Source organism: Alligator mississippiensis, chromosome 3 (genome assembly GCF_030867095.1).
Source record: "Alligator mississippiensis isolate rAllMis1 chromosome 3, rAllMis1, whole genome shotgun sequence".
In the NCBI taxonomy this organism is placed as follows: domain Eukaryota; kingdom Metazoa; phylum Chordata; order Crocodylia; family Alligatoridae; genus Alligator; species Alligator mississippiensis.
The window spans coordinates 181,644,424-181,660,729 of NC_081826.1; the positions used below are offsets into that span (position 1 = coordinate 181,644,424).

General features: G+C 46.8%; 1 protein-coding gene across 2 annotated transcripts in view; it reads left to right on the forward strand.

The window, feature by feature from the left end:
- The first annotated feature begins 321 nt into the window (after nt 1–321).
- The window catches only part of TTC39B (tetratricopeptide repeat domain 39B), a 131,788-nt gene continuing 115,803 nt past the window's right edge, over nt 322–16,306 (forward strand). The window contains exon 1 of one of the 2 annotated variants that reach the window (XM_059724707.1): nt 322–340. Coding sequence is in view for 1 of the 2 variants with exons in the window: in XM_006270845.4 (XP_006270907.2) it covers nt 5,031–5,075 (45 nt within the window). In the remaining variant the exon portion in view is untranslated. Of the gene's footprint in view, nt 341–4,969; nt 5,076–16,306 lie in introns of those variants that run through there. The other variant, XM_006270845.4, reaches the window with a different exon arrangement.

Here is a 16,306-nt window from a genome sequence, read left to right on the forward strand (position 1 = left end):
GCCCCAATGGACTGCGAAGAGGAGGCTGAAGGAGGTGTTGTTAGTGCTATTAGGGCCTGAATCAAGATAAGGTCTTACTATTTTCTTTTGGTTTCCTGTGCTGAGAGTAGTGGGTAGAAAGGCTTAAATCTTTTGTGTTATGGAGTTTTAAAGGGTTTTTTTTTTAAAATCATTAAACTGGAATTTATAATTCTTGGAACAAAGTTCCAGAACTAATTTATCTGATCTGGTTATTTTATGACTTTTTTTACAATCCTTTTTGTATAATAATGTTAACCTGTGATAAACGAATGGGCATCATAGCTGGCTCGAAAATCCTCTCTGCCTCAAGTGGATTAAAGTAAGTGTTAATAATTTAGTTAAACATTAAAAAGTGGGGCTTTGAGAGACCGAGAGTGCCTTGTTGCATCATTCTTGGACATTCCTGTTTTGGTTGGGGGGGGAGTGAGGATTTTGAATTGCTTCTGTTGTAGATTCCATCTAGTCATACAAGAATATGACTTCTTGCAGTCTGATGCAATATATATCCCACTTTAGTCTCTTGTTCTCTCTTTAGTGGCTGGTTAAAATCTGTAACAGTACTTCTATGGAAAGCACACATACCTTTCTCTATGGCCAGGGGTAGGCAAGCCCTGGCACAGATGCCAGATCATAGTATGCAAAGGCATATAGTTTTTGACAGATGTGTCTTGGGGTGGAGAGTGGGGAAACAGTTGGGGTTGTGCTGCCACCACAAGGAACAGGTCACTCATGGCTCTCCCACAGTCGGCCCTTGGTATGTCAACATGTTACAAGTCAAGGCTGTGGGTGTTTTTGGCACTTTGCCCAAAAATGCTGCCGACCTCTGCTCTATGGTATACTTTGGTGTTGGTAATTGAAGCAGGAATTTGGGGTTTGTATCTAGAGTTGTGCATCATGTTTGCTAGTGCGATGTCTGAGGAGCCTCTGCTTGTCCTGATCAGAGAACATTGACTACCTGACCCTCTATCTCTTCCAAAATTAGTCGCAAGGCTGTATCTATGAACTTAAGGGGTCAAGAAACTCTGTGAAGGATTTATTAAGTCAAGGCCTTGGAAGTACTATTCACGGGAACACTAGCCAATTTTAGTTTTGAACTCTGGCCTAACCCTAAGTGATAATCAAATGCTTCTGCCTTGCTCCATCTGTACCCTTTTTTAGTGATTCTTAGACAAGAAAATATCATGGGGTACCAAGCAATTCCTAGTCCTTGTTTTATAAGGCCTGGCTTTACCATCCATTGCCCTTTTTGGCTTGGTTGAAGATAGTGAGATCTAAGAGTGCCTATAGACAGATGGGACCAAAGAACTTCTTGAAAAATTTAAGATGTGCTATTCTACTTGTAGAATTTGGGTTAACATATGTTCTTGCAAATTTGGCTTCAGTGGAACTGTTTTTTAAGTGATTTAAGGGTAAGCATATGCATAAGTGTGTGGCTTATAGTATCTGAGTGACTGAATCCCTTTTATTGTGTATGACCAACCTTTGTACTGTGTGATGCAGCATTAGGAACATTCTGTTCAAAATGCCTTCCAAAATGTAACTTGCGCTCTAGGGGAAATGGCTCTTGCATAACCCAGGGAATGCAAAGGAGTCTTTATTGTGTGTGTATGTGTGTGTATGTGTGTGTGTGGAAAGGGGAGCTTAAAGGAGATCAGGAAATAATTGTCTAATTGTAGCTTTAACATTAGTTATTCCTTACAATGTAGTAAACATGGGAATGGGTAAAACAAGTTTAGGTGGAGCTAGTAGAGTCCTGTCTATTAGTGCATTCTGAGTCAGCTGGAAGATGTGAATGTACCTGCATCAGTAGAATAAAAAAAATCGTATTTTCCCCCCCCACCCCCCGAATCTGTCTTAGAGAACTATACTGGCATTCATTGAAGTAGTTTGCTCCTAGGTAAAGTTTTCCTATCAATATAGGAAAGCAGCAGGCTGTTAGCTTGCTAGTTTACCTTTCACACCACTATATGGGCAGAAAGCACAAGGTGAGGTTTTATAGACACTGAAGTCAGGGGGTACCATTGCAGGCCTTGGGGGCCCACCTGAACTATGTTTATCCCATTGGACTCTGATGAGGCTGTATTGAAATAGCTGTATGGGCAAGCTGAGGATCCTGATCCTTGAGCAGTTTGTCACACTGTTGTGTGTCTCATTAGTTTAATGAAAGCTAATTTAAGAACAGTCACACATGCTGCATCTATTTGCAAAATAGATGTTCTGTGAATCTTTGTGCAGGGGGGAAAAACTCTCCTTTTTAATTAAACTTGTTTTTGAATTCTTAGCCCATCAGTTCTAATTATAACCTGAGAGCTAAATAATTGACAAGGCGAAGTTGGCAACTGTCATGGTGTACATGTAAGAGGTCTAATCAGGTGCCTGATGCACTTGCTTGTATGAAGACCTTTGACATATACATCTATGCAAGAGTATAGAGGAGTGGAGGCTGCCCTAGACGTACCATTCCCCCACTTTAGACCAGTGGTTTTCAACTTGTGGCCTGCAGACTGTCTTGGGTGCGGGAAGAGGTCTGCAAAAGATGACTACAGTGAATCAAAGTATGTGAATACCTATGCTTACAATCCAAAGTGGGCTGCAGCTCCATTCAACATTTTGTAGGGGGTCTGCAAATAAAAGGTTGCAAATTGCTCCTTTAGACCATTGAAACAGAATCCAAAGGCCAGACTGAGTATAGATGTTCAGTGCCTCAATGGCAGTAGCTACAACCAGCCAGAGAACAACAGGTAAGAACTTCTGTTGACTGTTTAATGCCTCAGTGAGGGTGCACTTCTGTTAGGGTGATGCCCACTATCCTTTCTCCAACCAAGGACTGACTACTCACAAAGCAGTGGGGGCTAGGGTTTTAAGATGCCCTATACTTGCCTTACTCTGGAGGCTGCAACATTGTGCTATTTTATAGGAACTACCCTACCACTTTGCCACCAGGCCCTCCAGTTAGATGTAGCTTACAGTTGTACCCAGGACCACATAAGGCAAAGTACTGAAGTTCTTACTGGGTGAGAGAGGCGAGTGGCTTTAGGGCTATACTTCTGTTTCGGCATATTTTTGATCTTGCTTTACCTAGGATTGTCCTGCTCCTAGCCCACAGAGAAGCTGGTCTTTTTTTTTCTACTTCTTATTGCCTAAGGACTGAGTTCACAGTGTGTTGAACCTTTTCTGCTCTCAGGGGGTATTGAGGGGAGATTAGATTAGTGCTCTGATTTAGTAAATCTGCACTTGGGTATAGAACATCTTGGGACAGGTATAGAATATGAGGGTGAAGAGGGCCCCAGGCCTTAAGTGGACCTATTTGTACTCTGACCTCCCATAGTGCCAGTCCCAAACATTCAAAACTATATTTGGATCACAAAAGCATTTAAGAAAACCCACTCTCTTGCCTTATTTGTCTCTTGCTAGTGGGGTGCACATCACAGTGGCTGCAGGTACAAATCAGGAGCTTGCTGGTTTTTAAGAAAAGGAACAGAGCTTCCCACATAATTGTCTGGCATGGAGAGACTTGACTTTGAGAGAATCTTGCAGTACTTGCTAGAGCTGGCAACTTTGCACTTGTGTGAGTCTCATTGAACTCATTGCAGCATTTGGAATTTGAACAAGGACTTTGGGATTTGCACTGCAGTGAGATGTGTCTGTAACTAGTAAACTGGACTATAACCCTTTTGCAGAACAAAAAACCCCTGAATCCTGCCTGTGTTGCAGTGTGGCAGAGCCTTGCTTAGGGTTGCTGTTCTCTCAGACACTGGAAAGCCAAACTTTCCTTGTTGTGGAGGAGAGAGGTGGACAGACAGGACAGGCTTTTACCCTCCAAGAGATTCTCTCTCTCTCTCATTTTAAGCAGACATTCCCACTAAAATAAAAAGCTCCAAAAGCAGGTGTCCTTGCTGCAACCTGACTAGTCATAGAATCAGAAGGCCAAGATGGATGTGAGGTGATGGAGGAGCGGAGTTGAGCTGTAAAGGGACCTCCAAGCTTATCTAGTCCAAGCCCCTGCCAGAGGCAGGATCATCCCTATCCAAACCTTCCTATATGACCTGTCATTTGAACTTTACATAAGACTACCTGCCCTGAGAAGCTGACCAGCCTAATGGTTGGCATCCTTCACAGGGAAATGCACACACAGCAAGCAGGCAGGACTTGAGCAGACTTTGTTTTTGGATTTTGTTTTTTGCTGTTAATTAGTGTAACTTTGTGGGCTCCAAGATGTGACCGCTTCTGTGTCCTTGCTTCTTCAGTCACTGCTGATTTCTTCACTGCTCTATGGGGAGGTGAAATGACTGACTGGTGGGTGGAGGGTGGGCAGAACCCAGAGATTACTGTGTGCTGCTGGGGAGGCCTCTCTACAAACCCACCGCAGGGCTTGGAGAATTACACTTCGCAGTGAATAAAACGATTAGTTCACTTTGCTCTTCTGCCACAAGCGCGGACTAGGGAATGAGCATGTCAGCTTCTGGCCCAGGGGGAAATGGGTCTTGTTCACAAACAATTACGAATCTTTTGGGCACTCCCTATGCAAGCCTGCCTACCAGGAGGGGTTGGATTTCCCCTCTCCCAGAATTGGAAGCACAGTTTGGTGGGGCTCGCTTCGTTAATTTTTATTTATCCCTCCGTGTCACTGCAGCGGGCCCCCCCAAGCGCTCTCCTGCCCTCAGCTGCTCTTTCGGGGTGCGCAGGGAGGATGTGGGTAGGGCGTGGCCTAACAGGAGCAGGCTGTTCTTCTCGAGACCGGCTCCTGCGCTCGTGGGCGGAGCCTGATAGGCAAATGTAGGTGGTCCTGTAAAGGCTGGGTTCACTGTCCCTCCCGGGCGGGGGGCGGAGCCTGCCATGCAAATGACGACTCAAAAGAAAGAAGCCGTCGCTCCGCTTTGCTGGGCCCAGCTCGCGTGTGGGGGAGGGGGCGTGGCTTATCCGAAGTGGGCGGGGCCGGCGCTCGCGGAGCTGGCGTCGGAAGTGTGCGGCGCGGGGCGGCCGGGAGCAGCTGCTGGCGGCGCGGGAACATGGCGAGCGGCGCGGGAGCTCCGGCGAGCGGCGCCGGCGAGGAGGTGAGCGGCGTCGGGGCCCCGCGGTAACCATGGCAGCTGCCTCCCCGGGGGGAGTTGGGGCGGGGTCCGGGCGGCGCAGGGAAAGTTTGTCGGTGGCGAAGGACCGGCCGCACCGGCTGTGTTCGGGACGCGGCGGCCGCAGGAGGAGCTGCGGGAGGAGCCGTCCTCGGGGTCGGAGCTGCCTCCCTCACGGGGAGGGAGGTGGCCCCGGCTCCCCAGGGCACGGAGCGGGTTGAGACCTGCCCGGCCGCCGGGGTCCCGCAGCGGCCGGGAGCAGATGCTGGAAGGGGAGCGGACTGGGTAGGGCGGGTTTCCCCGATTCTCCCCGCTCGTCTCGCTGGCAGCCTCCAGCGTCTGAGGTTTAGGAAGTGCTGAGGCCGAGCCCCTCTCTCCCCTACCCCTTTCCTCCAAGAATGTCCCTTTTCTCTCTGAAGCGGGCTGAGCTGTTCGCTTCCACCGCATGTCCTGCAACAGGTATCGGGCTTCAGTTGCACCCGGTGATAAGGGGGATTGCTGGAGAAAGTTTGAAGCCTTTCCAGCATCCGATTTGCAGGAGATGAATCGCAGCTGATGAACGGGTAGCAGGGAGGGGAATAACCCCTTCCAGAAAGGTAGGACCTGGCTCTTATGGGAGTCTTGGGATCTTAAGATTTTTATTTTTATTTTTATTTTTTTTTTTGAAAGCTGAGTCTGATGTTTTGAAAATAATTTTTTGTGGGTTCTTCTTTTTAAATAAGAAAAAAAATAAATAAAAAATCTAACTTTATATTTAAGCCATCTGTTTCCTGTGTTTTACAGTTCACCACAACTGCCTTGCAACATGCAAATTTTAAGCAGTTGTAAAATTTTGGATGTGAGCGATCCTTTTTTTGTTGTCTTTCAAGATCAGGAACGAATATTACCATAGCAACGGATACAAGGATCCCTAAAAGTTGAGGGAACTTTATGATGCTGCTTTAAAGATTTCATAGATTTCATAGACATTAGGGCTGGAAGGGACCTCGGAAGATCGAGTCCAGCCCCCCGACCAAAGGGCAGGACGTCAGCTGGGGTCATAGGATCCCAGCAAGATAAGCATCCAGTTTCATCTTGAAGGTGTTCAATGAAGGCGCTTGAACAACCTCCGGTGGCAGGCTGTTCCAGACCTTGGGGGCTCGGACAGTAAAGAAATTCTTCCTTATGTCCAGCCTGAAACGATCTTGTAGTAGTTTGTGACCATTCATCCTTGTCATCCCTTGGGGCGCTCTGGTGAACAAACGTTCCCCCAGATACTGGTGGTCACCCCTGATAAACTTGTAGGTGGCCATCAGATCACCCCTGAGCCTGCGCTTTTCCAGGCTAAAGAGCCCCAGGGCTCTCAGCCTGTCATTGTAGGGTCTGCTTCCCTGACCTCTGATCATGCGCGTGGCTCTTCTCTGGACTCTCTCAAGCTTCTTCACATCCTTTTTGAATTGTGGAGCCCAAAACTGGACGCAGTACTCCAGCTGCGGCCTCACTAAGGCCGAGTACAGGGGGAGAATGACGTCCCGGGATTTGCTTTAGAAGCATCTATGGATGCAAGCCAGCGTTCTGGTCGCTTTACTAGCCGCAGCATCGCATTGCAGGCTCATGTTCATCTTGTGGTCAATGATGACCCCTAAGTCTCTTTCTTCCTTAGTGCTAGCCAACATAGCACTGCCGAGCCTATAAGGATGCTGCGGGTTTTTCTTCCCAAGGTGGAGAACCTTGCATTTATCGGCATTGAACACCATCAGATTCTCGTCCACCCACTTGCTGAGCCTGTCCAGGTCAGCCTGGATCATCCGCCTGTCTTCTGGTGTAGATGCTTTGCCCCAAAGTTTGGTATCATCAGCAAACTTGGCCAGTCTGCTTCTGACTCCAGTGTCCACATCATTAATGAAGATGTTGAACAGTATGGGTCCAAGGACAGAGCCCTGGGGGACCCCACTGGTCACAGGACACCACGATGAGTGACTTCTATCAATTACTACCCTCTGGGTCCGACCCCGGAGCCAATTTTCCAGCCAGTGGATCATGGGGGACCCAAGGCAACAATTGGCCAGTTTCTCCAAGAGACGATCATGGGACACCAGATCGAAGGCTTTTTTGAAGTCAAGATATATGACATCAATCTCATCTCCCTTGTCCAGGTGATAGGTCACCTGGTCGTAGAAGGAAATGAGATTGGTCAAGCAAGACCTACCCGCAACAAACCCGTGTTGGCTATCCCTTAAGATGTTGGCGTCGGCCAGTCCATTAAGGATGGCCTCCTTAATAAACTTTTCTAAGATCTTCCCCGGGATAGAAGTCAGGCTGATGGGCCTATAGTTAGCTGGATCCACTTTCCTCCCTTTCTTGAAGATAGGCACCACATTGGCCTTCTTCCAGTCTTCGGGCACTACACCGGAGCGCCAAGAGTTTTCAAAGATCCGCGCTAGAGGCTGGGCTATGATGCTCGCCAGCTCCTTGAGTACCCTGGGGTGAAGATTGTCAGGGCCGGCTGACTTGAAGGTATCCAGCTTCTCAAGATGTTCCTTCACGAAGTCAGCATTAATGGAGGGCAGGGGATCACCCTCACCCGGACTTCCCGGCCCTGTAGCGGGCACGGGCGTCCCATGGGGCTGATGAAAGACCGACGCAAAGTACCTATTTAATAGGTTGGCTTTTTCCTGGGCGTCAGTTGTCAGTTGCCCCATCTGGTTCAGCAGGGGTCCAATGTTGCCCCTGCTTTTCCTCCGGCTCCCCACATATCTGAAAAAGGACTTTTTATTGTCCTTGATGCTCAAAGCTAGCTGGAGTTCAGTTGCAGCCTTGGCTTTCCTGGTCTGCTCCCTACAGGACTAGACCAATGCAGAATAATCCTCCTTGGAGGTGACTCCCATCCTTTGTAGGCCTTTCTTTTAAGCCTCAGGAGGTCTGCTAGGTCCTTGGAGAGCCAGGGGGGCTGCTGTGCCCTCTTGCTGCCTTTCCTCCAAGATGGAATAGACTTAGTTTGTGCATTGAAGATCGCTCCCTTGAGGAGCAACCACTCTTCTTGAACTCCCCTCTCCCTGTGGTCACAGTCCCTTAGGGCCTCACTGACAAGCCTCCTGAGCTTGTCAAAGTCGGCTTTCCTGAAGTCAAGGACTTGCGTGTTGCTGACTGACTTGCCAGCTTTTCGGCGGATGGTGAAGGTGATCAGCTCGTGGTCGCTGTCACCCAGCTTCCCATCGATCACTAGGTCGCCGACTAGGTCCTCCCCAGTAGCCAGCACCAGGTCGAGCAGCGCTTTGCCTCTCGTTGGCCCATAGACTTCTTGAGTCAGGTAGAGGTCATCCACGCACGAGAAGAAGCTCTGCGACCTCTCAGATTTTGCTGAGCGATCCTCCCACGAGATGTCTGGGTAATTGAAGTCACCCATGACAACCATGATCCTGGAGCAAGCTGCCTCAGCCAGTTCCTGGGCAAACTCCTGGTCTAGCTCAGGACTTTGGGTGGGAGGTCTGTAATAGACTCCCACCATTGTGTCCCCTGTGCCATGTTCCCCACGGATTATAACCCAGGGGGTCTCCAGCCGTCCACCCTGGTCGCCAATATCGGCTTGCAGGGACGCATAGCTTTCCTTAACATAGAGAGCTACACCCCCGCCCCTTTTCTCTACACGATCCCTCCTGTACAGGGTATAGCCATCTATCCCCGTGGTCCAGTCATGGGTGGAGTCCCACCAGGTCTCCGTGATCCCTATGACATCATAATTGCTTGCACTGAGCAGGAGGATGAGCTCCTCCTGCTTATTCCCCAAGCTCCTGGCATTTGTGTACAGGCAGGCAAGTGCCCCCTGGGGGGCTCCTTCCTTGCCCACAGATTTTACTAGGGCTGGGGCTGGGGTGGGCTCCCTTGAGTGCCGTGATCCGCTGGCTTTGCAAGGATTGTTCAGCGGGCCAGCAGTGGCGGTAGTCCCCCCCCGTCCCTCAGCGGGCTTAGTTTAAAGCCCGGTGGAGCAGGTCAGCCAGTCTGGCTGAGAAGAGCCTCCTCCCTAGGGGAGAGAGGTGGAGACCATCTCTTCCCAGCAGCTCGCTGCCTCTCTCACCAAAGAGCGGGCTGTGGTCATGAAAGCCAAAGCCTTCCTTACGACACCAGCGCCGCAGTCTTTGGTTGACCACATAGATCCTCCTGTCCCTTCTCAGCCCATAGCCTGAGACTGGGAGGATCGACGAGAACACCACCTGTGCCCCCAGACCGTTAAGCCCCGCTCCCAAATCCCTGTAGCGCCTCGTGACCTGGCTGGGAGTGCTCCGAGCCGTGTCATTGGTGCCCACATGAATAAGGAGCATGGGATAGTGGTCTGTGGGTTTGAGGAGCTTGGGGATCCTCTCTGCAATGTCCCGGATGCAGGCCCCTGGGAAGCAGCAGACTTGCTGGGCTAAGGGGTCAGGGTGGCAGATTGGCCCCTCCGTCCCCCTCAGGAGGGAGTCTCCCACAACAAACACCTTACGTTTTGTCTTGGGGAGAGCAGGGGCGGGAGTTGCAGTTAGGCCCATGTTGCCTGTGGGGGCCGGCAACTCAGCAGGCTCTGCTGGGGCAGCAAGAGGTGCGTACCTGTTGCTCAGTTCTGGTGGGGGAGGGGCCTTGGTGCGGCGGGCCTTAGGGCCCTTGACCACCTTGGTCCATGCCCCTGGCTGGACACAGCAGGAGGTCCCAGAGTCCTCCTCTGGCCTGGAGGGAGACTGTGATCTACCCTCTGCCTCCCGGGGGAGAAGGGCCTGGCAGTATCTCCTATCCATAGCCTTATAATAACAATAACAACAACAACAACAACAATAATAACAAAAAGAGGGGTTTTGGTTGCATATTGCACAGATATGCTTGCATTGCTGTACACAACTTAATTTTTTTTTTTTAAGTAGATTTGAGTAGTTTTTTGTTGCTTGTTTTGTCCCCCCTGCCCAATTGTGTGAATATCACTTGTTGCATTTTGCTTCTAGGAGCCTGAGAGCAATTTCTTGTACCTCTAAATGTGATGGCTCAGGATATAGTGGCTTAAATACAATGGGAAGGGGGAACTTGGATCAAAGTTCAATAGAACTTGACAGGAAATGTTTCCTCAAGGTCCAGGTGTAGAATTCAGCTGGATTTGTCTCTGTTCTAGTCTAGAGTAAATTAATGCAGAGTGTGTGTTCCTTTTTTCGGTCAGTGGTTGCCCACTAGTGGATCTCAATCCACCAGTAGATCTCAGTCTCCTGTAGTAGATCTTGGAGTTGATCTGAGGCTGAGGTGGGGGGACTGAGTGCCCATGTGCATGTATGTGCGTGCCCCAGCCCAGCAGGTCAGTCCATGGGGAAGGGAAGTGGCGGGGGGGCTAGATCAAGGCCCCTGCAGTGAGGGACAGTGCTGCAGGGGCAGGTTGAGTGGGGCCCTGGCTAGGTGGGATTTACCTGCTGGGGAGGTGTGCCCCCAAATTTTTCTCCCTCTGGCTCTATCTGGCTCACCTCCCCTTTCCTCTCCACAGACCTGCCGGCAAGGCAGGGGGGAGGGGCTGTGGTGCACAGTAGATCTTGGGTTGCTTTTAAATGTCAAAGGTGATCTCCTACTTAAAGGTTGGAGACCACTTCCTCAGGTGCTGTGTATGCAGAGAAAGTTTGGCAACCACTGATCCTTGCAATCATGGTGTATCCATGAGAGGTCACCCAAATTTTTGCATATGCCTAGGCAGGATTTTTTTTTTTTGGAGGAGTGGAGGCTTCCCAGACCTTCCATCCACTGAGACAGAATCCAAAGGCCAGACCGGGTTCAGATGTTTGGTGCATGACTGTGCATCCAGGAATTGAACCTGGGTCTCCTGTCCAGATAAGGATTCTACCACTGAACCATGGGGGGCTCTGCAGAGAGAGCCTCGTACTATCTTGTGCCTCCCTTGCTGTTTTGTCTTCCAGTTTCTTCTAATACGTTTTTACAGCTTCTGGTGCTGCTAAATGGTGACAAAATACTCAGCATTTTTTTTTCCAGCTAACTTGTAAGCTTAGTAGCCTTCTGTTCCTCCCATTGACATTTTGTGTTCTGAAGACCATATTCTCACCATGTAAATTCTTAAAACTGTTGTAAGTATGCTCCTTGAGGCGAATAATTAGCAGTCCTGAATTTGCATTTGAACCTCCTTTTTACACAGTATCTGGTGTTTGGAAGTCCAAGCATATTGTTTGGAATTCGGTCTAGTAAGTGGCAAATCGTCAGATGTAACACAACCCAGAGAAAGATCTTTAGAGAAACAGGCACCTATAAAATGGCTTTCTTTCACTAAAACACTGACATACTCCTGTATGGAAATTAGTTAACATTATATTGAAAGGATACTTTCATTTCAAACACTTCTGAATTTAGAGAGATTAGATAGCCTTACTCTTTTGGAAAGGATATCAATATTGGAACACAAGCCTTTAAAAACCTCTTATTCTTTCACAGTGAAAGAATCACACTTTTAAGTGTGTTTAACCATTCAGAAGCTTTAATAGGTCAGATTTGCCCCCAGTCAAGTGTTAGCCTGGCTTTGCAAGAACGTTAAAGACCGCTTAGTTAGTTGGAAATATTAATCCTTGTTTGGGGCAAGGGGGTAGAGGAGGATACTCCAGCAAAAGTGTGGTCAGGAAATGTCTGGCTTCTGTAATCTGTTAGCAGTCATAGGGACTTGAGTAGACTGCCATAAAGGTGGATTTGCAGCTGTACTTGTGGCTCCAAAGACCCCCCAGAGTACTACTTGGCAGTCTGGGGTTAGCTCTTAAAATGAGTGGTGCGATTTACCTCATCAAGGTGATCTGGGAAGGTATGTCCAAATGAAGCCGGGTATATCAATACAGATGTGCTACATGGACTAGTTGTTGAATAATGTTGTTTTGCTTTTCTATACATGTTGAAGTTGCCTCTGAAACAACAATGGGCTAAATGGGGAATGTTACCTAATATCCATTGTCTGGGTGCAGTAGCAGGTATTGTAAAGGTCCTGCTGATGTGGCTGCTTTCTTTAATTTAAAATGGAGTGGTGGAAGTAGTGAAACTCTTCTTTGTCCTTTTTTCTCTTCCTTGGGACATGAGGATTTGCAGCACATTCTTACCCAAAGGTAAGGGGGGAAAGAGCCTGTGCTAGCTTTTTCCTTTTGATAACTGATAGTAGTTTGCTTGTCTTTTAAACTTCTAGTAGGCTTTGTTACCCTCTGATAAGGGTAGTTGCTGCAGAGCAGCTGATGCTCTATAAAACACTTTCTGTCTTACCTTGCAGTAACTTATTTGTGTTTTCATAAGCTTATTGTTAAGGCCACTTGGTTGCTCAGGGTGAGAAATTGACTGTCACAGCTCACTTCTATTTTCTCAATCTCTGTAGGATTTCTCTTACCTGGGGGAAAAAGTGGGGTTGGATAGAGGGGCCACCTGAGCTTTCTTTCACCACAGGAGGTATGCTTACCAAAGCTGCTGATCTGATGGTTTTTGTATTGTTGCAGGTCCCCCTTAACTCTGGGGAGTGGGACTTCCTTTTTTGCAGTTCTGAATTCAAACCATTGGGGCTACTCTGAAGGGTCACGGCCTCATAGGAATGTAGGGGTAGAAGGGACCACATGAGGTGGTTTTTTGGTTGTTTTTTTTTTGGGGGGGGGGGGGGGAGGTTTGGTGTATGTGTTTTTAGTTCAGCTCCTGGCTTTAAAATAGTAACATCCTTGACTAAACCATCCCAGTCAAATGTTTATCTAGCCTGCTCTTGAAAGTTTCCAGGGATGGAGAAGCCACAGCTTCACTAGGTAGCCTGTTCCAATGCTTGACCGCCCTCCAAGTCAGTCCTTCCTAATCTCTGATTTCTTGTGCTGCAGCTCAAGGCCACTGCTCCTAGTCCTGTACATCTCCTAGGACCAGAGCAGATCCAGGGAAGGTGCATTTGCACCCCACCTTTTGATTCTTGATTTTTGGCCCCTCCCCTCTTCCACAGAGCCTTTTGCCTTACTTTTGAAGGCATGACTTGCTCTTGGTGAATCCCTGCTGACAGTTCCTGATCATCTTGTTTTGGTGCTTTTTAAAATGGATTCTTTGAGGAGCTACTCCATCACCTATGAAGGTTATACTTTGGTTTGTCTGTCCTGTTGGTGTAACCTTTAGATGGATGCACCTCTTTCCTGCTTTTGCAGCATTCGCTGGAGTGTTGCCGAGTAACATGGCTTTACTCGGCAGCTGTTCCTCCACTTGTGCCAAACCTGAGATGGGGAACCTGCCCCACAAATATCTCCTGCCACCATTCTTGGGTAGGCCAGAGAGAGATCTTGATGTAGCAAGGGTTGCCCCAAGAAGATATCACTGTCCTCTTTTTTTTTTTTTCCATATCTGCACTTATGGGTGTGCAGGACCATGCTTACCAGCAGTGCTCTCAAGAGACCTTAGTAGTGATAAGGCTGGCTCTTACTACAGAGCTGCAGCAGAGAACAGGCAAGAACCTACTGTGGGGGGGGGATGGGATGGGACAGGGAGGTGGGGAAGTGAACTGAAGGATGAGAGCAGGGAAATCCAGGCTTGTTCACGTGAGTTCCGGCAGTCCTCGACTTTTATGTTTTGCACGTACAATGTTTATAAATTGACACCGTGTTTCAATTTCCTGATGTCAGTTTCTACTTTACAACTTGATCCGATGTGATGCCACACCAGCAAACAACGTCACTCTGTTGCCCATCTCCCTGGAGCACATCTGTTCAAACTTCCTTGGACACTTTCTTTAAGAAAGCAGCCAAGATTCCTGAGAAGACTTCAGCCAAGAACCCTTCAAAATGTCCAGCAAAGTTGCCTCAAAAATTCTTCCAAGTCAATGATTGCTATTTACAATATGAATACATTAATGTAGCTATATTACTCGTCTATAATTGAGTACAAAATTCTGGGGTGTTTTTGGTGAGAATAGGATATTGGGCCTTAGTTCAGGAACAATCCCCCATTTATAACATTTTCTTATGAGAAAATTGGTTCTGAGTTACGTTTTGACTTAAGACGTAGTTTTCAGGAACCAGTTCTGTTGCAAGTTGGAGAACTGCCTGTAATTGCTTTTATGATATAGCCCCTTTGATCAGTTGTTCCTTCTCCTTTTCAAAGAGATTTTCTAGTCTTCCAAAAAAAGAAGCTGCTTCATGATGCACAGCTAGCAGGTGAACTGGTTTAGAGAAATGACTACCTCTCTGATTTCCAGCTGACTGCTGGCCAAGCTTTGAAGGCAGAAAATAAATTCTAACCAGTAAAGAGCATCCATTTCAGAAAGGAATACTTATTTACTTTAATGTGTTTTAATAATAAGAACTATGATAGTAAGATCCAGTGTAGGGATGCTCCATAAGGATTTTAGTCCCAATTGCATTTCATCCCGAAACAAAATTTGGAGACATTTGAGAGAGATTTGAACAACACCAAATACCCACTTCAGATGGGTTAAATTTACACTTTTTTTTTTTTTTTTTTCCTTTGCGGACACCTGGTGCACAGTGTCCCATTACAACTAGCAAGCAATCAACAGTAGGGAAATCTGTACAAGTTGCAGGGCAATAAAATAATATCAAGGAAGCTTAATGCGGAAGAAATACTCATAACTGAGGGGACTTATTTTGCCTTTTTCCCTATATTTGTTAACCTTTTTGAGATCTGTGTTGTTTATTGTGACAAAACAGCAGCAGAGCTGCAAAATAACTTAATGGAAGCTTCTTAAGTAAGCTGCTTGTCTTTAAAACAGAAGACTGTTTCAGGTATGACTTTTTTCTTGTTAAATTATAATCTGGCACAGCAGATCTATTACTTTACTTATTATCTCCTGTAAATGCTTAGGAGTGGCTTGGGATGAAGAGAGCTAGTGGCCTGAGTAGTCATTCTTGAAGCTCTTTGCTTGCATAGTAATGCTCTGCGAGCTTTAAAAGCTTGGAGTGGCTTTTATATTTATGCAGCAAAATGGTGAGTTTTTTTTTCTTTAATGCTCATATGTTAATGTATATTAATGTAGGATTAAAGTCTTTCAGATCCAGTTTTTGAACTGGCAAACTAGTCAACAGGCAACTAGATGTACAGCAAAGTTGCTGCAAAGGAAAAGAGAACAGGCCAGGCCAAAATAGTGCTCACTAAGGGAAACTGGATAGTGAAAAGCTTAATTGCACCCTACCTGCAGCTTGGCCAAGCAAGTTGGCCATGTGAGCTAGATTGTTTTGCTTTAATGGTAAAAATAACAAGCACTTGTCAACCTGGTAAACTAACTGGGTTAAGCTACAAGTAAGAAGACTTTCCATCTGCCACCTTTTCTGTACCAGAAGCCAAGAAAGAAGGGAGAAAGCAGTGGTAAAATGGAAAACTTGGTTCTGCTATATTTGGAATCATGGAAACTAGTACCAGCAGCAAAGATGTAAAATTTACGTAAATTTTGAAGCCATGGAAATAAACCACTCTCTTTTTGTTGGTGGGGGTGGGGGGGAACAAACTTTGGGAAAAATTGAAATGTATGTAATACTTACTTTCGTGGCACCCTTTACAGCTCTCAATTCACTTTGCTACTTTTAAGAACATACACAATGCAATTTATATCTTGGTTTGCTCATAAAATTATCATGTTTTAAAAGTGTAGTTTTATTCAGACCATAATTATGAATTTACTTTAAAATGTGTTAAATTTTTGTTACAAATGCAGCTACAAGCTGAACTCTAAGGAACCTAGCATCTCTAATTTTTGCCTTCTTCTCATAAACTGGCAAAAACTAAAAGTTGAAAATAAAAGAAACCATCAACATTACAGTAAAACAAAGAATGTTGTTATATATTCTGGACTTAGTCTCCTTCACGGTATCAAGGAGATGAAAAAAGCCAAGTGCCTTCTGGGGGTTTTTTTTTGTTTTGTTTTGAAAGGGGGGGGGGACACACACACATGGGACTAAGACTTGTTGAATACAAATTTTGCTACATGAAACTTTTGCCTATTAGTCTCGCTTTCTGAGCTATCACCATCAGCAGTTTCTGCTTCTAAGCCTTCACTTCTATCATTTTCATGGACTTCTAAAAACCTGAAGTTTTGCCTGGGTTGAGACAAACTTTTCTCTACTCTTACATGTATTAGTTTTTCTTTGGTGTGAGTATCAACCAGCTTCTTTCACGTGCTGCAGAAGATGGAGGAATCGGAAGCAGGCAAGAGGAGTCGGAGGCTGTTGTGCAAAGGCCTTGCCACCATGTTTCAGGAAGGATATGCTTGGTAGTAGTCCCAGACT